General features: G+C 40.5%; 1 protein-coding gene across 1 annotated transcript in view; it reads right to left on the minus strand.

Annotated features, from left to right (window-relative positions):
• GABRA5 (gamma-aminobutyric acid type A receptor subunit alpha5) overlaps positions 1–24,192 on the minus strand; it is a 122,495-nt gene that overhangs the window by 9,649 nt on the left and 88,654 nt on the right. The window contains exon 7 of the mRNA XM_069972389.1: positions 11,862–12,014. Within this exon, the coding sequence (XP_069828490.1) occupies positions 11,862–12,014 (153 nt within the window). The remainder of the gene's footprint in view (positions 1–11,861; positions 12,015–24,192) is intronic.

The following is a 24,192-nucleotide window of genomic DNA, read 5'->3' on the forward strand; positions in this document are numbered from 1 at the left end:
GCAGTTCACAGCGCTATTTTTAGGGAGCAGTTTGGTTTAGGTAAGGTTTCTAAAAGCAGCAGTACATTAACTCCTTCATGTCAGCAATCTGTGTTTATACGTTCCTACTGCACAAACCCTGTGCAGTAGGAATGTAAATATACATTTCTGACTGTGAAGGGGTTGTAGATGTGTGCGGGACCGCTGCAGTAAGAGTGGCCCCACACACATCAGTGTCCCGGGAGCTGAGGATAATGAGAGGCAGCTGTGATCCCGCAGCTGCCTTTCAATAATCCCTTAACAGCTTCAATCTATAGCAAATGCAGTGTTTAAGGTACTCATTGACAGGACAAGTTCCTGTCACTGAGTGATCGGATCGCTTTTACCGACAGGTGGGGGTAATCTACTTACCTTCGTCCTGTCGGATCTGCCATCCATGCATAGAGTCTGCTCTCAGGCAGGCTCTATACATAGATCACCAATTAATTAATGATTATTAAAAAAAAAACTTATACCCCCCCAAATAAAAGTTTATAATACCCCCTTGCCCATTATAAAAATAAAAATAACTAAATAAACATATTATATATTGTAGCGTGCGGAATTGTCCGATCTATTAAAATATAACATTATTGTTCCTGCACAGTGAACGGCATAAATAAAGGAAAAAAAAAAAAAAAACACCAAAAAAAAAAGGACTGCGCCACCAGTATCCCTGTTTTAGCGCCAGTCTGTAATTGTAAAAAGCTCATAGCAATGTACCTGGTAATACATTTGGTTTAAACTGGTAATAAAATTGATCATAGTCATTTTTTAAAAGATTCAATAGCATGATGAACATAATATCACAAATAATTATTTGGATATTATGCATATAATAAACTAATATATGCATTTTATTTTTGCAGCCTGAATCAAGAACATTAAAATGTCACTGTCGTGAATTTTTTTTTGCAGAAATCAATAGTCTAGGCGATTTTAAGAAACTTTGTATTTAGGTTTATTAGCCAAAAAATGCATTTTTATCATGAAAAAGCAGTTTGAAGCTCTCTCCCCTGTCTTCATTGTTCTCCTATGGAGAGAGCTTAAGAAAAGACCAAAACAGGACAACAAGGAGTTAATCTACAAATACCTCACCCGTTATCTCCTGGGACAGTCACCACTGACCTGTCTGAGCTCGGATTACAGCTGTCACCCAGCTCTGTGCCTGTAATCCTCTGTTATCTGCTTTCTGCTGCTGGCTAACTCCCTCCTTCCTCCTCCCCCCTCCCCTCTCCCTAGAGCAGACAGGGTACCACTCAGTCACAACAAGTCACAATTTTCAGATTTTTTGCAGTGGATGGAAAATAGGAAGGAGGGGGGGACCTGGGAAAAGGCTTTTTACATGCAGATAATGGCATATTTGGCTAATAAACCCAATTACAAAGTTTCTTAAAATCGCCTGGACTATTGATTTCTGCAAAAAAATAAAATAAAAAATAAAAATACGACAGTGACTCTTTAAACTAATCAATATACATTACCCCCCTCACCCTCTCATCTTTATCTATCTCCCACCTGCCTCCTTATTCTCTATCTTTTTCCTTCTCTCCTTCCCCTTTCTCTGTCCTATAACTACAATGCTGTATATGATATTCTCATTGTGGTAAAACCTCTCAGCCTTTAATGCCAGAGTATCTTTGGATATTATTGTTTGTTTGTAATAAGTCCCCGTGTTCTATACTTGGGATGGAATCCCCCTGACACCGCAGCAGGGCATTGTCCTTTACTGTTTAACTACCGTTCTGAGCATGGTCGTATGATGTATGTTTGGCTTTTTCACCTCATTTTTGCCAATGTGTCAAGCTTATCTTCACTTGTGATGTAACATGTATATGCTTGACACATGTTCTTTCAATAGAAATGTTATTTGAAAACAATAAAAAAGTAAATTGAAAAAAAAAAAAAACTAATCAATATACATTGAAAGTAAAACAAAAAATATATATGATATAAGAAATGACAAAAAGAAAAATAGAAGAAGTTTGTACAATGTTTTAAAACCTGTGAAACAAAAAACAAGAAAGCAGCAAAGTGCTAATTGTGCTTATTAAATGTGTTAAAAGATGTTCATTACAGGGTGATAAAAGTGAAGAAACACATTAGAAGGTTGTTAAAGGGAGAACATTCTTTGTGATTTTTGTGTTGTTCTACGTTCCAAGTAGATAGACAATGAGATGGATGACTGATAGATATTTATAGGATTAGACAAAATAAGAAATAAAAATTGAAGTATAACTTTAATTTGCAGGCCTCTTTCTGTCTTGTGTTAAGATTTTAGCACTAGTGTAATGGGCCTACCCTCTATCCTCTGAACACCAGCATGTAAACTGCTTTAGCAGTTCTTTTGTAGTTTCAGTACAAGTTAAAATATATATATATTTTTTTTCTTTCTAACTTAATAATTCATTGTGAAAACAGGATTATTTCTGGGCAATTTACAACATTTTGGTGTGAGATTAAGCAACATAACCCAAAAGTGTGTGAGAAAAAAAAAGCAAAAAACAAAACAAAACAAAAAAAACCCTGTATCTTATAATAATCTTTTGGGAGATGTAAATGCTATATGCGTCTATATTGGGCCACCTAGTGGTTGTGATGTGCACTGTACCTTATTAAGGGTTTTGTCAGCAGAATGTTCTTTGTAGATCTAAAAATGGGTGTTTCACTATCATACGTCATGACTTAAAAAAGTGTTTTTTGTTTTGTTTTTTTAAATAGAGATGAACCAAACTTTCCAACCGAGGTTTGTTCTGAACTTTGCAGATACAGTAGTTTGGATTGGTATGAATGTGCTGACGCTACAGTTTGTTACTGTGATGTGTCAACCCAAACTAATGTAGGCAATGTATGCAGTTCTACGCCTCACCTATTGAATCCCTGAAACGCACTGTTTACAATAAACTTGGGATGCTTTAGGCAGTAGATTGTCCTGACCTTGGTAATCTGCTCACAATAAAATATGAAGGCATAAAGCATCCCTAGTTTACTGTCCCTAGTGCTTTATAAGCATAGGTCACCATGGAAATTATCTGAAGAAGTACAGTCATCTGATAAATGCAGAATTGTTATTTTATATAAAAATCTGTCATTTATTAACAGACATATAAGAAGGGCTAGCAGGTTGTCTTTGAAGATTTTATTTTGGCCAGCTTCTTAATGTTAGAAGCACATCTTGGGAAATGATAGGGGGAAATATTATGTCTAGTTATACAGAAGAAAGGCACAGAAAACTGCTTTAAGCCATTAATTCAGCTCATCTATATGTCTGTAAACCTCTAGTATGGAGCTTTATTGTGTGCAATAGACAAAGTGACCAAGAGTGCCAACAGCTATATCCCGAAATGGCTCTCGATTTACTTAATGTTCTAAGAGATTGTCTTTGAAGCAAAGGGCCGCCACCCCATTAGCTACACATATTGTCTTCCAAGAAATAAACCACCACTCCATTAGCTATATATGCGCTAAAAAATCCATTTGGGAATGGATCTTATGTTAAATCAAGAAACTGAATAATAAGAATGCATGTGCTAGATTACAATTCACTTATTACAATGAGTTTACAATAAGCTAGGTTACCATTCCCAGGTTATTGTCATTCATTTTTATCTTTATAGAAACAAGTAAAGCATGGAAAAGTGAGTATCCTTATATGTTCTATAAAGAATATCACTTTAAATATCTAGGACACCTAATATATATTTTAATACCTTAAATGATTTAGCTGCATTGTTTTCTAAGAACAATGATCTGTGTTTAACATGGGGAATTTTTGTCAATATTTCAGTTTACGTCAATGTGGACGTATGGCTTAACTAGTGTTGAGCGGACCTATGGAAATTTAGTTTTGCTGGGTTTGGCCGAACTTGAGGGGAAAAAAAGTCTGCAGTCTCGGACCTGAACCCCATTGATATCAATGGGTACCCCGATTTAGGGGTCTAAAATGGCTGTAAAATAGATGTAAGAAAGGGTAGAGAGCTGGAAAGAGAAGGAAAATAGAGGGGAAAGCAGGACAGTTGCCCTGCAATAAATGGGGTAGGGAAAGTACGTATAATAATAACAACATAGAATACAAATAAAATAAATAAATTTAAATGAAATAATCATTTAGAAAGAGTACACAGAAGTCCAAGCCAACACTGTAGATTAGACATTTGTACTGTATTATCCATAATATCCACAAGCCACACACCCACTTTCCCGCGATGGCACACTTCCGCCTTAAATATATATAATAGTGTGTGTCTTATCCTCTTTGGGGTCACTTAGACTACTGCTACTGACAGCTTCAATGCTGTGATATGTGTCAGATGTTTAGGGTTCAGTTTGTGCAAATCAAAATTGTTCTGCAAAGTTTGGTGAACCTGCCAAACCAAACTTTTTAAAAGTTTGCTCATCTTTACCAATAAATCCTGTGGAATCCACACCTGGATCATTTTTATGAACATCAGCTGGTTCATGTTGGCTGTGGATAAGTGGATAATCTTTTGAGTGGTACTTCCCCCTGCAATGCTAAACACCTATTCATAAAGCACACTTTCTGCAGGACAGGGCAGGACGGCACCTACAAGGCATAGAGGGCAAGCTCTGTGCAAGTGTCCAATTTAGAAATTCATGTTGTGTTTTGGCACACTGGCTGGACTGTTAAAATTGTTTGATGGAAAGTGTGTACTAGAGTTATGCAGCTGTATGTATTTTGCATAGGCCTGCTATTTGAAAAAAAAATGCATTGTACTGTATTTTTTCCTCTTTCTTCTTTCAGCAATTAAATGTATAGTCAACTAAACCTCTAAAAGGCCACTTTTGTGGACCCAGATCCCATGCCCCACCATTCCACCCAAGCCGCCCCTCTACCGCAATAGGCGTAGAGGGGCCAGTTGTGAAAATTTATTTGCAAATAAGGAAATAAAAAAAAATTATTTGCATCTGGCCCCTCTATGCCAAAAAATACAACCTTTTTGGCCTCATTAATCCCCCAATAGACTTCTTTCAGTAGAGCAGGTGGATATAACCAGTTTACAGCCCCTTTATGCCAGACTCTGGACAGGTATAACTTTATTGCAGTGATATTGACCCTTTTTATCTAGTTTTACAGATCCATTTTTATTAATTTTTTAATAATGTAATAGCTGGAAAATTCTAGATATGATTTTATTCATTAAATAAACTCAAAGTGGGTAAAGCTATTTCATATTCTTTGTATATGTTTTGTTTAAACTTGTTCAGCTAAACATATCACATTTTATATACATTTAGAATGAAGAAAATTACAGAACATTACAGGGGTTCTTTAATTATTCGCCTTTGTTCTATAATCACAAGTGTTTTAAACTTCATGTCAAAAGGAAGTATTTCTGACGTAGTAAAGAACATGAACATGACATGGGGGGAGGTGAAAGCAACAAAAACATTTTTCAACAATGAAATACAGTATGCAAATATTTAAATGTTTCTTTTTAGTCGCTATCTGCTGATCTAGTTTGCTTTTATTAAACCTCCTTTTTTAGCTGTATAAAGTCATAAATCATTTTTATTTAAGGCACTGTACTGGACATGTGTCAGGACTGGGTCTTTGTGAAACTCTGTGTGCTGTTTGGTTCATGCTGTGTGGCCGAGAAGGGGCTGATTTTCCTTATTTGGTGTTTACTGTACAGTATCCTAATCCCTGTCTGAACACAGATCTATCTCCGTTTAGATTTGTCCAGCCCCACCTGCTCTGCCTGTAATGCTTCTGGCAACATCAGAGTTAATTCTCCAGCTGGCTTTCGGTGTGCTGTTAGTAAGCTGCACTGTGTTGTGTTTCCCTTGACTGGCAGGTGCCTCTGCCAGTCAGGGTTTACTTACTCAGATGTGTGGTGTGTTAATCAGAGGCCTGGTCCAATCATCTATGGACTGGGCTTCTGGTTATATATATATATATATATATATATATATATATATATATATATATATATACAAACATATATATATATATATATAATACTGTGTACTACCCATTGTCCAACATATCTATGCTGGTTATTGAGTAAAGCTTTGTCTACTCTATTGCATTTACCTTTTAATGACCTTTTTGCCTGTATACCCAACTATCCCTGTTTGCTGCAATTCTTGACCTCTTGCTCAACTTTGCATTTATTCTTTGGATTTATGATTTTGTACCTTTGTTGCCTGCCGTCACTGACCCGGTCTGTTCACCCTGCTTTATTGTGTTTGTCTGTCTGTCTGTCTGTGTTTAATGTGCCATCTTAATCAATACATGGACGGTCCTTGTGGTTGTCTGCAGCCACCTAGGGCTTATAGTGGCAAGTAGGCAGGGACAGTGGGTGGGGACTAGTACAGGGCTTTCTCTGTGTCTGTCTATCTTTCCCTGACTGAGTTGCCACTGTCTGTTTCTGACAGCATATTTATCTCCAACTATTTTTTTATTCATATTCTTATAAACAATAGTAACTACCGTACATTTATGCATACTATACATGCGCTGTAATGTGTACTCATCTCCCTCCGGTGGCTCCATAGAGAGTGAATAGAGGTGTGGGTCATAAACAGACCTTTGACAAAGGAGCCAGGGCCCTGATCTAGGGAATTCCAGGTGACACAGAGGCTGGACCCCTCGCAATCTCATACATGTCCCCTATCCTGTGAATAATTTCAAAGGGCGAGCAGCTGGGTCACATGCTCCATGTTTAGGGGCCTCCAACAGCTTGAACCTGGAACAGTAAACCTGTCAGTGGGGAGAGAGACAGTATTGCACAGGAGACCTCTTCATTGAGTTTGACAGATTAGGTATACAGGGGGAAAGGGAGGAGCAAAAATAAAGTTGTATGCTGCATATTCTCCATTCCTGCGGAGCTTCCTTCTCTAACCCTCGGGTCAAAGAGGAGGGGGAGAGGGACTTACCACATGGAAGCCTGTAGAGGCCCGACAGTAGGTTATGATCCATGCTGCCTGCTCAGTGTTGCCGGGCTGTGCCCCCTCCTTTCAGCTGCAATCCTGTCTCTGTTTGGAGGGAGGGGATCTGACAGGTGAAACAATTGTCTGCATGACAAGGGCTAGTGTATTATGACTCATGACTGTGTATAAATGTATATGTGTGTGTTTTGTGTATAACTGTATGTGAGTCTGTATGCTAGTGGTGTGTATGTGCATATGTGTATGTAGCTGTCTTTGCCTATGTGTGCTAGTAGTAGAAAGGTATGTTTTAGGGTAGGGTCACTTGTGTCATATCGGTTGCAGATTTTCCACATAAAGTGTCAGCCCATACCTAGAGTTATATCACCAATTTGGCTCTGCTACATCTGTAATGAAATTCAGTTCTGCTGTATTTGTATGCCTTAACTAACCAAATCCGGCTCTACTACATATGTATGCCATAACCAACCAAACTCAGCAGTATAATGTACTCAACGAATTGCTTTTTAAAACACGTTGGACACACATGGAGATTAGATTCCTACCCCACCATTGAAATTTAATGCATGGTGTGGGTTTCAATTGAATTGTTATGTAAGCCCAAATGGGTGAACAGGCAATTTCTGTGCAGCATATGATATACAGCCTGGGTCCTGGCCTCATTACCTTACAGAGCTAACACAGCTTTGTCAGTTTAGTAATGTAGTGCACTGACCATTAAGGAGAACAGAGGAAGATGCTGAGCCTTACAGCCAGGAACGAGAAGGTAGGTGTTAAAGGGGTAAACGTAGGCGATCATGGGGGGTCCAACCCCTGAACCCTCCAGTGATCTTTGTATAGGACGCCCTGGGCTCTGTTGTGAATAGAGCCCCGGGTCGGCATGTGACCAGCAGCTCTATTCATTCCTATGGAGCAACGGAAAGAAAGTACAGCGGGAAAACGCTGTACTCAGCTCTTTTTGTTGCTCCATAGGAAAGAATAGAGCTGCGAGTCGCATGCTGACCCGAGGTTCTATTCATAACAGAGTCGGGGGGTCTGATATGAAGATTGCCAGAGGGTTCAGGGGTCCGCCCCCGGTGATCTATCCCTTACTGTAAGCAAACTATATGTATAGATCGCTGTATAGTTTAATTTGTGATGAAAAAGAAAAGAGGGGCCCCCAACTAAATTGTAGCGCAGGGCTTCCACCAACCTTAATCCAGCCCTGATTTAAGCCACAACAATGACAGTGTGTGAACATAGCCTTAGTGATTGTAATTAATCCAACATCTACAGAATTACAGATCAGTATTATGGACTGCTATAGGCTGATAAAATATCTCTGTGTAACCATGACAACATTTGCATTCCATATACTGTAAGTAATCACACCATTGGCATTAACAGGCCTGTGTTTCTGATCCCAAGCCATATGTCACAAACCTCCCCAGCAGCCAAGTGTGTTGTTGATTTGCACCAAGCTTTCTTGTCTGTACACTGATCATTGTGGCTGCAATAACCGGGAGAAATCAGTCGGCAGAAAACTGTACAGTATGTGGCTAGGTTTACACACGGTATTTTACTCAGTATTTTGGTAATTTTGCAACCAAAACCAGTAGTGTATTGAAAACACAGGAAGGCAATGTTCACACACTGTTGAAATTTAGTGGATGGCCGTCATTTTATGACAACAACGGACGAAAGGACGAAAAATACTGTGTGTGAACATAGCCTGTCAAAGGAAATCCCACAATGCATACTAATAACTTAGCTTACAGGTACAGTACTTTCAGAATTTCAGGGCCTTCTTGCATTATGCAAGCCTGTACGAACCCTGGTGATTCTGAAAGGCTTTTATTACAGCAGGCAGAGGAGGAGAGCAGAAGATAGATTATAACTTTATTACCTTGGGGATTTGGTTTAGTATTTAAGGAAGAATTTATTTCAAAACTAGCAGCTACATTTATTATAGAGCAGAAAAGACATTGTGTGTTGTAAGGCCTCGTTCCAACAAGAATAGTTGTGATGTTGTTCTAAATAAATTAAACTGACCCATTGGGACTATGTGGACATTTATCAAGACCAGCGTACTCATATGGCACACCCCTCTTAGTAAATTTGGTGTGACCTGTACCTGACGCACAGTGGGCACAGAAATATACACCTGCTTTGGGGCAGGTGTAGATTTCTGCCATGGTTTAAGCCTGCTTAGGCGCATAAACCCTGATAAATCAGATGCTGAAGAAGGCCCCGCCTCCACCTGCCTTGCCATTGCCCTCCCATGCCTGCCCATCAGACGAGCTTGGCTTAGGCCATAGAAAAAGGCACAGATTTTTGCACAAACTTTGCCAGTGGCACAGTTCTTCCCTATTGTACTCTGCTCAAAAAAATAAAGGGAACACTCAAATAACACATCCTAGATCTGAATGAATGAAATATTCTCATTGAATACTTTGTTCTGTACAAAGTTAATTGTGCTGACAACAAAATCACACAAAAATCATCAATAGAAATCAAATGTATTAACCAATGGAAGCCTGGATTTGGAGTCACACACAAAATTAAAGTGGAAAAACACACTCCAGGCTGATCTAACTTTGATGTAATATCCTTTAAACAAGTCAAAATGAGGCTCAGTATTGTGTGTGGCCTCCACGTGCCTGTATGACTTCCCTACAATGCCTGGGCATGCTCCTGATGAGGTGGCGGATGGTCTCCTCAGAGATCTCCTCCCAGACCTGGACTAAAGCATCCGCTAGATCCTGGACATTCTGTGGTGCAACATGACGTTGGTGGATGGAATGAGACATGATGTCCCAGCTGATGTACTCAATAAGATTCAGGTCTGGGGAACCAGTGGGCTGGTCCATAGCTTCAATGCCTTCATCTTACAGGAACTGCTGACACACTCCAGCCACATGAGGTCTAGCATTGTCCTACATTAGTAGGAACCCATGGCCAACCGCACCATCATATGGTCTTACAAGGGGTCTGAGGATCTCATCTCGGTACCTAATGGCAGTCAGGCTACATCTGGCGAGCACATAGAGGGCTGTGTGGCTGTCCAAAGAAATGCCACCCCACACCATTACTGACCCACTGCCAAACCAGTCATGCTGAAGGATGTTGCAGGCAGTAGATTGGTCTCCACGGCGTCTCCAGACTCATGTCTGTCACATGTTCTCAGTGTGAACCTGCTTTCATCTGTGAAGAGCAGAGGACGCAAGTGGTGAATTTGCCAATCCTGGTGTTCTCTGGCAAATGTTGTCCTCATGGAGCCGGTTTCTAATCATTTTTGCAGACACATGCTCATTTGTGGCCTGCTGGAGGTCATTTTGCAGGGCTCTGGCAGTGCTCCTGATGTGCCACCTTGCACCTTGTTGTTGCCCTTCTACGGCCTCCTCCATGTCTCCTAGTGTACTGGCCTGTTTCCTTGTAGCACTTTCAGCCTCTGGACAGTACACTGACTGACACAGCAAACCTTCTTGCCACAGCTCACATTGATGTGCCATTCTGGATTAGCCATCCTGGAGGATCTGAGCCACTTGTGTAGGTTGTAGAGTCCATCTGATGCTACCATGAGTGTAAAAGCACCACCAACATTCAAAAGTAACGGAAACATCATCCAGAGAGCATAGGTACTGAAAAGTGGTCTGTGGTCCCCACCTGTAGAACTACTCCTTTATTGAGTGTGTCTTGCTAATTGTCAATAATTTCCACTTGTTGTCTATTCTATTTGCACAACAACGTGTGAAATTGATTGTCAATCAGTGTTGCTTCCTAAGTGGACAGTTTGATTTCACAGAAGTTTGATTTACTTGGAGTCATATTGTGTTGCTTATGTGTTCCCTTTATTTTTTTGAGTAGCTTTATATGTCCTCTGCTATAGTTCCTACAGCCCCTTCCTCTGCTTCTGATGTCATACAGAAGCTTTTTGCAACATACAATATATTTTATGTTGAATGTATACATTGTATGTTGAATGTATACATTGTATGTTGCAAAAAGCTTCTTATGAAGCTATTTATTCTGTAGAAGCACTACAGTACCCAAACATGAGCACTTTTAATATCTAGGACTGGTAAAACTTATATAAAATCTGTCTTTACAACAGACAAGGACTATGGACAAAATTGGTGCTGTTTCTAGACATTTTTCTAATCCTGAATAATTATTCCCTATGGGTATATGATTTTTTTATTCTCTAAATCCAATTTCTTAGAGCAAATTTTTTTCTAATACATGGACCAGTTATTCTTTTATTGCAGTATGTAGTAAAAAAAAACCACACATATATATATATATATATATATATATATAATCATTATTATTATTATTTATTTATTTTATTTTTTTATTTATTTTTTTAGATGTGGTAAATATGTGCTAGTAGTTCCACCAATTAGTTTAAAAGCTTTATATTTACTAGCTGGTGCGGGATAAAGAATAGACATCTTCTTTGCAAAACTGCTTCACACTTGTCAGCAGGTTGTGTGTGGTAAAGCAGCTCTATTTGTCAATAGAAATTACCTACAAGATAATACACAACTCATGGGTAAGGGTGTATCTGTTTCTGGAGGAAAACATTTTTCCAAGCATAGATAACCCCTTTAAAAATCTTCACCAAATTATAATGTATTTCAAACATTTTCATGTGACTTTAGCTGCCTATAAAACCATTTTTATATAGTACACTCTATCTCCTCTAAGGTGTAATGGAGAAATACTGGTATTTTCTAAAATAAAACTTTTTTCCTCTAACACCATAATCCTTGTAGTATTAGTTGATCCCCCAGATGGTGAGCCATTATGATACGCCTGCTTTAAACAGAAACAAGAAGTTAAATGAATACACTGAAGTACAATGTTGCAGAGAAAACTGTCCATCACTCAGCAACAAGTATAGGTTCCTCTACATCACTGTATCATCCTGAATAAGACTTTTTACTTACCAAATACTGTTCGAGCAGGAACTGACTCTCTGTTTAACCAGAACGACACCTGGGATAATATGACGGTCATTATACAGGGCAGATAAGTCTGGATAACAAAATATCCAATTTTTCTTTTTAAATGGAAATGTGCAGTCATCACTGTGTATTCACCTTGAAAAGAATAAGAAATACATTGTAAAATCATCGTCCCAAATATTACAAAAATACACTGTAAACAATCCCGAGCACAGAGAACACAGCAACAAATGAGAAGCCACAACGTAGAAAAGTGATTACTGAGAGCATGATGAAGTCTAGAAAATCCATTGATGACTGATGCTTTCCCTGTGCAAAATCGGATTTCTGTATCTTACTAATCCCTGGTTACAATCTGTGTCCTGCTCTTTGTCATGCATCCTGCAATCAGAATCCTCCTTGCCCAGATGGACTGTATGTGGGCTGCACTACCCATTGTGGTGGGCACACAGCACTCACTAGCCTTGAATGCAGGATACAAGATTCAGCACCAGCGCAACAACTACACAGTGCAAACCTAACTTTTGGTATATATTATACTTGGATTGTCAAGACATGGCTTACTTCATCCTCTGCCTCCTCTTTTTGCTGCATTTTGTACAACTCAGAGGAGAATTACCATTTATTGCAGAAAACAATGCGGCCATGATGGTGAACTGGTGAGTTGGCATGCGATTTAACACAATAATAATTGTTTCATGCAGACAAATATATTTGTTTACTACAAGGCTTTATTCTCATAAAAATGCAAACAAACATTTTTGTTTGCCAGCAGTTGCCAAACTACAACTCCCAGCATGCCCTGACAGACTGTGGCTTCCAAAGCATGCTAAGACTTGTATAGTTTCCAACAGCTGAAGAGCCACAGGTTGGAGACCACTCATGTAATTTAAACTACCCATAATACCAGATGGTATGGTGTTACTGTTCTTGTGGTAGTTACTCTATGTCCTCCTAGTCACGTGGAAGTACTTATTTTTATCATGTTGCTATACTGTTTGTGGACCATTTATATATATTTTTTTCTATTCAGGAATGTGACCTCTAATGCTACATTGCGTACTATGTCAGGTTTCATATGTGATATGTGAAGAAATGTAATTCTCAGTTACTACTTTGGCCGTCAGCATGATCTTTCATTTTTAACACTATTATTTTCAGAGTGTAAAGCTTACTGGAAAGAATGATGCCATTAGGTGTTGATACTTACTGCATTATATAAGGAAGAAGCATTTATGTGACCTGAGGCAACGTGATGTTAGGATTCCCCACTCCTCCTTCTCCCCCAGCATAGAATCAGATCAGCCAAGGGAAGCATGGAGCTACCAGAGCAGCAAGCTTTTAAGAGGCGATCAGCACGTGTCCCATCCGGATTAAACCTTTCTTTTCATCTAATGCTTACACATCTGGCAGCTGTGTCTGCACACACTGAGGTAATAATGGGAACCTCAGCAGACACGTGTCTGATCATTTTAGAGATGATGTTCATAGATTATGAAAGTGACTGAGCTTTAATTCAGAATTTAGTTTTATATATATATATATATATATATATATATATATATATATATATATATATAATTGCTTAGAAACAAATCACATGTCGTGCACATGCTTGCTGATGCAGTGTTTTAGGCTTTGTTTGTGCAGTGTCAACTCGATTCCATTTTTGATTTATTTTAGTTTTTCCAAATTAGTTTGAAATGATGCTGTATAACCGAGACTGGGCAATATCATAGCTGATCTTTGCTACCTGTGCTGGAGGCAGGAGAAAGAAGGGCTGTTTATTTTCTCATCCGTATGGGTGATAAAGCACATGTAAATGTACACTGAAACCTACATATATTCAAATCTATGAATATGTGTTTACACTCCCTGTCAAACACATGTCATTCTAGCCTGTAGATTCAATGTAGTATAAAGTGATTGTGATTGTAATTTTTTTTTTAAGAATTTAAGGTAAAAAATAAAAAAAGATAAACAGTTATTCCTTCAGAAATCATTAGCATGTGGATGTACTGTACTGTATGCAAAGACTTATGCAAACCAAGTACAAAATCTTAGACAGATTATCATTCAGTATAACATGGATCAAGTGCCTATGTGAATATATTAGTTCAATTACATTATTATATGTGTATAAAGTATATACTCCACCATTGTAACTGCCTAAATAACAATTCCAACACTTAGGCACTAATATTATATAGCACAAATAAGCACGTTAAAAAGCACATGGCTGTGTCATAGCAATAGCATACTGGCAATGTGTATAAATTAGTCCAACCAGTTAGAAAACTTGATTGTATAACATTGATGTACAACTGTCAGTATAACTTGAGGACTTTGGGCTCCAATGTAAAATTTGTAACAGGGTTCCCAGCTATATTGCTTCATTAACACCACTGGTCTCATTATACAAATAAAAAAAAGAACTTAAAGAGACTCTTTCCTATCTAGGAGGAGCATAAAGTAGTAACAGAGAAGCTGAACAGAATGATGTATCCCTTATATTGTTCTGTGCAGATGATCCAGAGATACCCTGCTGAGTAACATGGACAATAAGTAGTCCTCTCCATTATGTGCATGAGCCTAGTATTCCTCATTAGTCATGAGAAGCAAAAAGAACTCTGCCCAGCAGCTGCTGATTGGCAGTTATCTATCCATGCTGTGTATAGACAGCCAGCTGCCAATCAGCAGCTGAGAGGGATGGGTGTGGCAAGAATCCTATTCTCCTACATATTAGGAGAATGGCTAAACTAAAGTAATACATCAATCTATTCAGCATTTCTATCACAAATTTATGTTGCCCGCATTTAAGGCAGCATAAACCTAGTGACAGATTCCCTTTAAGGGCCCCCTCAAGTGCAAGGCCAAGGCTCAAATGCAAACATGCTCTCTGCACCCGATATAGTTATACCCTTTTTTACAGGATATAATCAATTGCTTTGTATATTTGGCATCTGATGGAACACTTGACCTTTTTTTTGCATTTCTACAGAAAGTACATCAGCATGCTGCAATGGCATATATAGAGGACAAGTAACACCACAGTGAACATTAAAATGCCCCCCCCCCCCCCACCCATTACAATGCTGCGATTTGTCACCCAGGATAAACGGCTCTGGTTTATATGTTACCCATAAAGAGTACCACTTATGGTCCCAGGCTCCTGACCGTCCATGAGCAGGTGCAGTTTGGATTGCCATGGAAATATCCTAAGTATCAGTGAGCTCCATGCACAAGCCCTATTACGTAGATTAGGGCTTGTTCACAGAACTCTCTGAACTGCATCTGCACACATCAATTTGGGAGCCTTGAATCATGCTTTAATCCTGTAAGGATGAAGCCAGTTTATTATTCCATAAAGTATGCTTCAAAATAAAAAAATTAAAAAAATAAAAACATTATTTGACCTGTAATATTGAAAAAAAGCAATTTTTTCATCAGGTTGGGTCGTGTTTCTGCCGTTCACCCTGTGGTAAAATAACACTGTGGAAACATGCAGAATGCAGACCCTTCTGCAATTTCTAAAAGCTGCCAGTACACATAGTACAGAATAATAGCCATAATTGATTACAATCATCCACATGTTGAATATGTTACTTTTGCAAAAAAAACTGATGTTTTTTTTTCCAACTGTTTTATTTTAATTTAAAATGATGGCCATGTTTTAGTAGAAGAGTATGCCACTGTAATGTAATGCCTAATGAGTTTCTTTATACTACAAAGTTCCATTGTGAAATCTAGGTACTTTTGATGTCATTTACTTTTATCAACTTATAAACAATATTAACAATGTTAATATTAACTTTGGTTTTCTAAAAAAAAAAAAAAAAAAAATCAAACACAACATAATCAAAAAGTCCAATTAATCCAGAAACTAATTTAATCCAGAAACTAATTTAATATCAGAGAATATCATGATACACCCTAAGGCTATGATCTTTCTGGCCGCAGTGTTCTGATGCGGGCGCATCAGTGTGCGCCAGCATCAGAACTCTCATAGCACACTATGAAGTAAGCGACCGGAGCCGCTCGCTTCATTGTGTAAACTGAAAGGTCTTTCTGCTGCTGCAATTCGCTTAATTGCGACCGCAGAAAACTGACATGTCAGTTCTTTGCGGTGCTGCATGGGATCCCGGCCAGAGCGTATACTAAGTGTATACTCCCCTGCCGGCCCATCAGGTGAGCAGGGGATAGGGCAGGTGTATGCCAGGAGAAGGGGCAAATCTGCACCTCCTTCCTGGTGTATGCCCAGGATGCAAGTTTTGTAAAAAGACTATAAAAAGAGGCACAGTTACTTCACGCGTAGCTGTAGCATGTCTACATAACATGGGATCCAGTTGAGCGAGTCATGATTTTTTTGAGTGTGCCCCTACATGAAATCAGTGCTGTAAAGAAGTACAATATGGCCCTATATACTTTCATGGGTACTTACTATAGCTTGGTGCTACAGACCCACAACACTGATTGTGCATAAAAATATAGGGAAACAAAATAGATTGCAGAACATTCATAATTATTATGCTTGACGTGTATATACAAAAAGTCATAAAATGAAGCTGTTATCTCTGAAAAGCTCCTCACTCCGCAATTCCTCTGTGTTTAATCCTTTTTAATACATGCTGATAAAGAGAAAAGAATCCTGAAATAATACCCTTTGTACACACTTACCATACTATAGATAATAGTTCAGCTGGAAATAGTTTTATATTATTATGCCGTTTATCTTGATGTGATGTTTGCCTTCAATCCCTGTGCAGCCTTGCTGACCACAAACGTGTCTGTCCTCAATGACACAAAGAAGTAAAACATTTTTTTTTTCCGATACAGATCAACCTGAAATAACCATTAGTTGGCTTTAGATAGAGAGATTCTATGTACAAGATTAGGACCAGCAACAGAAGCCGAATTTCATGCTGGGTTCCTGTGTTCAGTATTTATCAGTTTAATAGCAGCAGTATCACAACTATTAACACTGACACCAGATTCCTCAGGGGAAGTAATTCATAGTTGGCTGCTTATTCCTTATGTGTTATATTCAATCATATTTTTCGCAATGGGAACAACTTTCAATGTCCAAAAAATTTAAAGCTAAAGCCAAAGATCGCTTATATACTAGGACACTGCATAAACAGTCGTTCCCATATATTGTGATGTATTGTATTCCTCGAGCCGCTAATTATGATCATTAATAATGGCATTTTTACATTGGGGAAATATAGGGGGAGATTTATCAAACATGGTGTAAAGTGAAACTGACTCAGTTATCCCTAGCAACCAATCAGATTCCACCTTTCATTTTCCAAAGGGTCTTCAACATGGGTGCAGTTAGGAATTAGTAAGGTAAACATGTGACTAGCAGCTATTCCTAGGGTCAGACAGCCTATTAGCTCTATACTGTGGTCCGCCAATTCCAACAAAATATCAAACATGAATTATATTCTTTTCAAATAGATAAGGAAGAGTAACTTACTCTTGCCAGCTCTTTGGCTGCAGGCTCTATATTTCTGTGCTCGATAAATTTATTCACAACAAGACAGCTATCGGCTAATATCAGCTAGGTGTAAGGGTCAAGCAGAGTAAGAACATAAAATATATGTTTTCAGACCATCTGTAATACAATCTGTAATGCAGACCGTATAATAGCCAGCTGCAGCCAGGTGAAAGGAATGGAAGGTGCTTCACAGCAGGTGGGGGCCGCCTGCATTCAGCAGCTGGGCCCTCAGCGTTAATGAAAGGCTGCAGTGATCGCGCTGCAGCCTGTCACTAACTGCTTAAATGACGCAATCAGGCGTTTAGGTGTAATCACTTACCGATCAGGACCCCTGCAGTGTGACTGCGGGGTCCTGATCGCTGTGTCGGACCGCTAGAGGTCTCTTACCTTCCTCCATGCGGTCCGATCGGGGATCTGCCACAGGCAGACTCAATGAGCAGAGCAAAAGGAGAAAGTCCAGCACCGTATCCATAAAAGACTTAATCTCTATTTAAGTTGAATCCGTAAAATACAAATAGCAGAATAGAAAAAATACACACGCTAGACGTGTTTTGGCCGTTGGTCTTTGTCACAGCTGTTGTCTGTTGACTGTTGTCTATACACAGAGCGATATTGGCCGGATTAGGACAATTTTCGCTCAGTGTATTAGGGCCCTTAGTCACAGTCAGTCAGTTCAGAAGGTTACATGCCGGGACTGCCGCTACAGGCCAGGACCAACGCTACAGGCCAGGACCGACGCACATGTCAGGACCCCCGCTACAGGCCAGGACTGCTGTTAGTGTTGCAAACACAAAAACTATTCATATGCATTGTTTTAATAAATAAAATAAAAAAATCACTATATCAGAACCAAATATTACCTCCATACAGTTATTGATGAAAACATACTATGTATAGGCCAATATTACCACCATAGAGAGACCACCGCATAATGACACCATATACAGACCAATATTAGCACCACACCATGACTGCCACATATTGACTCTATATATACACATCATATACAGACCAATATTACTGCCATAAACTGACCACTATATACAGAGCAATATTACCGCAATAGATTGATCACCGCATAATGATACCATATACAGACTAATATTACTGCCTTAGACTGACGACCCTATAATGACTTTATATACACTATATACAGACCAATATTATGTGGCGGTCACTCTATGGCGGTAATATTGGTCTGTATAGAGTGTGTATGTAGGTCATTATGTGGTGGTCACTCTATGGCGGTAATATTGGTCTGTATATAGAGTCATTATGTGGTGGTCACTCTATGGCGGTAATATTGGTCTGTATATAGAGTCATTATGTGGTGGTCACTCTATGGTGGTAATATTGGTCTGTATATAGTGTATGTAGGGTCATTATGTAGTGGTCAGTCTATGGCGGTAATATTGGTCTGTATATATTGTATATATAGAGTTATTATATGGTGGTCACTCTATGGTGGTAATGACTCTATATATACACTACACACTGACCAATATTACCGCCATAAACGGACCACTGCATAATGACCCTACATGCACACTATATACTGACCAATATTACCGCCATAGACTGACCACCGCATAATGACACTACATACACTATATACAGACCAATATTATTGCCAAAGAGTGACCACCGCATAATGATACTATATACACTATATACAGACCAATATTACCGCCATAGAGTGACCACCACATAATGACTATATATACATACTACTGTACATACAGACCAATATTACCGCCATAGAGTAACCACCACATAATGACTATATATACATACTACTGTACATACAGACCAATATTACCGCCATAGAGTAACCACCACATAATGACTATATATACAACATACAGACCAATATTACAGCCATAGAGTGACCACCACATAATGACTATATACAGTATATACTACATACAGACCAATATTACCGCCATAGAGTGACCACCACATAATGACTATATACAGTATATACTACATCAGACCAATATAACCGCCATAGAGTGACCACCACGTAATGACTATATACAGTATATACTACATACAGACCAATATTACCTCCATAGAGTGACCACCACATAATGACTATATATACACTATATACACTATATATATACACTATATACACTTTTCTCAATAAAATACACAGTATTTTCTTAGTGACATCATCATACACTATACATAGGAGCTGCAGCCACTCACCGGCCTCAGCAGTCACCTGCAGCAATTACATAGGACTGATGAGGCCAGAGAATGGCTGCAGCTCCTGTGTACAGTACATTCACTGCTACACTTCTGCTGGACAGTGGAGTCAGCAGTGCCGATACACACACACACACACACTATATATATATATATATATATATATATATATATATATATATATACACACACACATACACACATATACACATATACACACACACATACTTACACATCCATAAAACACATTATACAGATCTAAACCATCCAGTCCATACACTATACACATGACATGTAACACACACTACATTTATGCATTATACACCTACATTCATACACACACACACACACACACACACACACACACTACATGTACAGTATACTTACTCCCTTCTAGCAGCTTGCTGGGTGCAGTGGTCCTTGTCAGCAGGCAGGGATCCTCTCACTGCAGCCTCTCCTCATCGTCCCGACTGCTGGTACATTACAGCAGTCTCACCAGCAGGATGGAGACAGGTCACATGGTACAGGAGGCAGGTCACATGATGCAGTAAGAGGGGGAGGGGGAGCTACACTCCGGAGCCCAGCGTCCTGCAGCCTCTATGTGACCCCTGATAGCAGCTATTAGCTGCAGCCAGGGATCACTGACAGAGGCTGCAGGATGCTGTCTGTGCGGTCCAGCCCCTGACACCTAATGTAACTGTGGCAGGGGGCCCCTGAGGAATGGGGGCCCTGGGCAACTGCCCTCTTTGCCCCCCCCCCTAACGCCGGCCCTGGAGACACCATCACCAGTGTCTTAACGTCAGTGAGCTAGCCAGACTACTACTAGGTTTGGTTGTTCCTTCCCAGTGGAAGATCTAGCTAGCTTACTGACTTTAAGAAACACGTGATGGTGTCTCTGTGGTGTTTTGGTTGATCTCCCTAAGGCAGGGGCAGACACAGACCGCAGAGGGCCCTTGTGCAAAAAATGTGCATGAGCCTCCCATAAGCAAACCACGCCACCACATACCTTAACATACTCACCTGGCCTAGCACAGTCCCCCTGCGAGTCACTTGTACACCAGGGAGCTGGAAGAACGAATGAACGCTGCATCAGGCATGGTGAGTATGGGTATGGAGAAAGCTCTTGTGGTTGGAGGTACAATACTGCCTCCAGTCGCAAGAGAGATATACTGTATGTATGTACAGTATGTACTGTATGTATATTTGCAACTGATGTTACTCAGGCAGTATCCCTCACTTGCAACACTTCTGCCGTCCTGTGGGGGGGGGGGGGTTGCAGACCACTCTTATCTGCTGTCCCGGTGGCATCTGGTGATGTCGCTTGCACCGCTCTGATGCTTTGTCCCAAGGTTGGGGGGAGGGAGGTTGATATGGAGGGCATGGAGAGGGGTTGTGGGCTGCTCTGATCCCCCATCACACATATCAAGGCACACTCTTTACCTCTTTTCCCATATCATACACTCCTTACCCCATTACACATAGCCCATTACACTCCTTACCCCATTACACATAGTGCACTCCTTACCCCATCACACATAGCACAGCACACAAACCCCATCACACTTAGCCCATCACACATAGCACAGCACACTTACCCCATCACACTTAGCCCATCACACATAGCACAGCACACTTACCCCATCACACATAGCACAGCACACTTACCCCATCACACATAGCACAACACACTCCTTACATCACACATAGCACAGCACACTTGCCTCTGCACACATATCATACACTCTTTACCTCATAACACATAGCACAGCACACACTGCACAGCACACTCCTTACATCACACACTGCAAAGCACACTCCTTACATCCCACACTACACAGCAAACTCCTTACATCACACACTGCACATGACACTCCTTACATCACACAGCACACTCCTTACATCACACATAGCACAGCACACTACTTACCTCAACACATACTCAAGAACATTCCCACTCTGATGCTCCATCCCGGGTGAGGGTTTGGGGCAGGGGCGTAGCTAGGGGTTAAGCCTAGGGGGGGCGAGTGAGTCTCAGTGGGCCCCCAACCAATTATGTTACCCATAGGGAACCTCAGTAGATGACAATGCTTCATAAAGGGTATTTCCTACTACATTATTCATAGTGAAAACTGTGGAATATACTTTTTACATTTCACATATATAAACATATAAAAATTAAAGGGGTTATCCAGCATTGCAAAAACATAGCTGCCTTTTTCCAGAAACAGCGCCACTCTTATCTAAAGCTTGGATGTGGTAGCGCAGCTCAGTTCTAAAGACAATAGAACCAAGTTGTAATACCACAAAAAACATAGAGGAAGCTATGGCGCTGTTTCCATTTTCTAATTGGCCATCCATCCATTCTTCTATCTCTTGATCTCATATCTTCTGTGTAATATCTATTGGGCAGCATGAGGACTACACCATAGCTGAGGGTCAATGACCAAATTAGCAACATCCGAAGGGTATACCCGCAGCACCAATAGAGTAAATGTATAGTACAAATGCTGGGTAATAACAATCAATAGTCCCATGCAGTTCAAGGCAACTATACTAAATAACCTATATACAAAAAAGCCAGACTACTGCAACATAACTAAATTAAACTATAATTTCCCTCTGTTTCCATGTAGTAGTAGTTAGGACCCTCTGTGCCCTCATATAGAAGTTACACTCCCCTCTGTGCATCTATCTAATGTTTAGACCTCTCTGTGTAGGAACCCCCCCCCCCTCCAAAGGGTAGTATCCTCCATGTAGGCATCCCCTCCAGCACCATCTCATGTAGGTAATCCCCCTGGTATATATTCCCCCTGGTAATCCTCCTGGTGGGCACCACCACCACTGTGAGTAGACCATACCTCCAAATTAGGTATCCCAGTTAGCCAGCACATCCCATACCCTAACCTCCATAGATATCATGCTTCCAAAAAGAGTTATCCCCACCCACTCCCATAGATAAAATCCTTTCCAGGAAATAGCCCCACCCACCAACATAGGTCTCCTCCTCTATAACTAAGGGAGACAAAAGACATACTTACCTGCTGTGCGGTTGCAGCACTGTAGTCTTCTGATGTCAACTCTCTCCCTGCTCTGTGAGCGCAGGAGTGACATCACTCATGTTCCATAGCTCTAAGGGAGGAAACGGCCTCTTGTGGACACAACAGTGAATAGCAGGGTGGAGAGCCAATGCTCTCATTGCCTTGTCAATCACCCTGCTGCATTTAACTGTATGTTCTCCTTGCATACAAGTGCATACAGCTAAATGGTCAAACACAACATTCGATAGCCATGCGGGCCCCCCAGGAGCACTGGTTGCTGGCCAGGGGGCACCTACAGCCAATAGACATTTGTTAAGTCTGTTTGTAAAAGCAATAGCTTTTGCGGACAGCATTAACTAGCAAAATCTTCAGTGGGCCCCCTGCCTGTGTGGGCCCGGGAGCGGCCGCCCCCTCTGCCCCCACCAAATTACGCTACTGGTTTGGGGGGAGGTGCTGCTCTACTGCATGGTCCCACGTGGGGCTGCTTCGTCTGCACTCCGGAGTGCTTGTGGAGTGTGCATGACTACGCACTGTAGCCAACCCCAGGGGATGCAAGTTTAGCTGCAGGGATGTGTCACCTGCATATGCAGCCCCAGGCCCCCTGTTTCCAAATCTTACCTGGCAGGTGCCAGGGGGCAGCAGGCCCCCGCAGACCTCTCTCCCCCTTGCGACCCCTGTGCAGCTGCATCTGCGATATGTCCGCCACTGCCCTAAGGTAAATCATCGTTCTTTTGTAACCAAAATTGTGTCACCATGTGGTTGGATAACTGGCTGAACTACTAAGGCATATAGATATGTGGACCAATAAGACCATTTTGACTGCTTCACGTGTGATTGGGTAAAGCAACGATTTAACACTTTGCATGATCACAGAAAGAACTGTGCAGCCATACATAGCTGTACTGTTCTCTCACTTTTCCTGCTGGAATAGGAATGGTGAATCTGTGTGTGCTGAGGTTTGTAAATGTGTAGCTGAGCTATATATATATAATGATATTGAGCAATATCTCCATTCTTCGCTGAGCTTTGTGTGTATAATGTGCATGCTGTAGAGCTCTGTGTGGGTTGGTATTCTGTACTGTCATGAAGTGTTATTAAAAAAAAAGTTTCCAAAATCACTCAGAAGATATATTCACAAATAGTCTGCTGCAAATTTCACATCACAGATTTTCTGCGGGAAATCCACTTCCTTAAAGCGCAACTATAAAATATTTTGACCATTCAGTTTTAGTTAGCTTAGGTCATGATAAGAATTTTTCCAATATACATTGATAACCTAAAATGAACAGTTTTTTAAATACATAAGGCTGATTAAGCCCTTATAGCCCTCTCTGGCTGTGACTTATTTCTGCATTCCTGCTGGACACGCCTCCTCCCTGCAGATCCGTCCTGAGTGTACGGACTGTGACAGGAGGATCAGATAACAGCCCTGACACAGAGAGAAACATAAACAAAACCTCCTCCCCCACCTCCTAGCAGCACGTCCTCCCCCTCCCCTCACAGCGGTGACTAAGCAGACCTGAGGGTGTTGTGTGTGTGAGAGGAGCAGCGCAGAGGAAGAGCT

This window comes from Dendropsophus ebraccatus, chromosome 5 (genome assembly GCF_027789765.1).
Source record: "Dendropsophus ebraccatus isolate aDenEbr1 chromosome 5, aDenEbr1.pat, whole genome shotgun sequence".
NCBI lineage: Eukaryota > Metazoa > Chordata > Amphibia > Anura > Hylidae > Dendropsophus > Dendropsophus ebraccatus.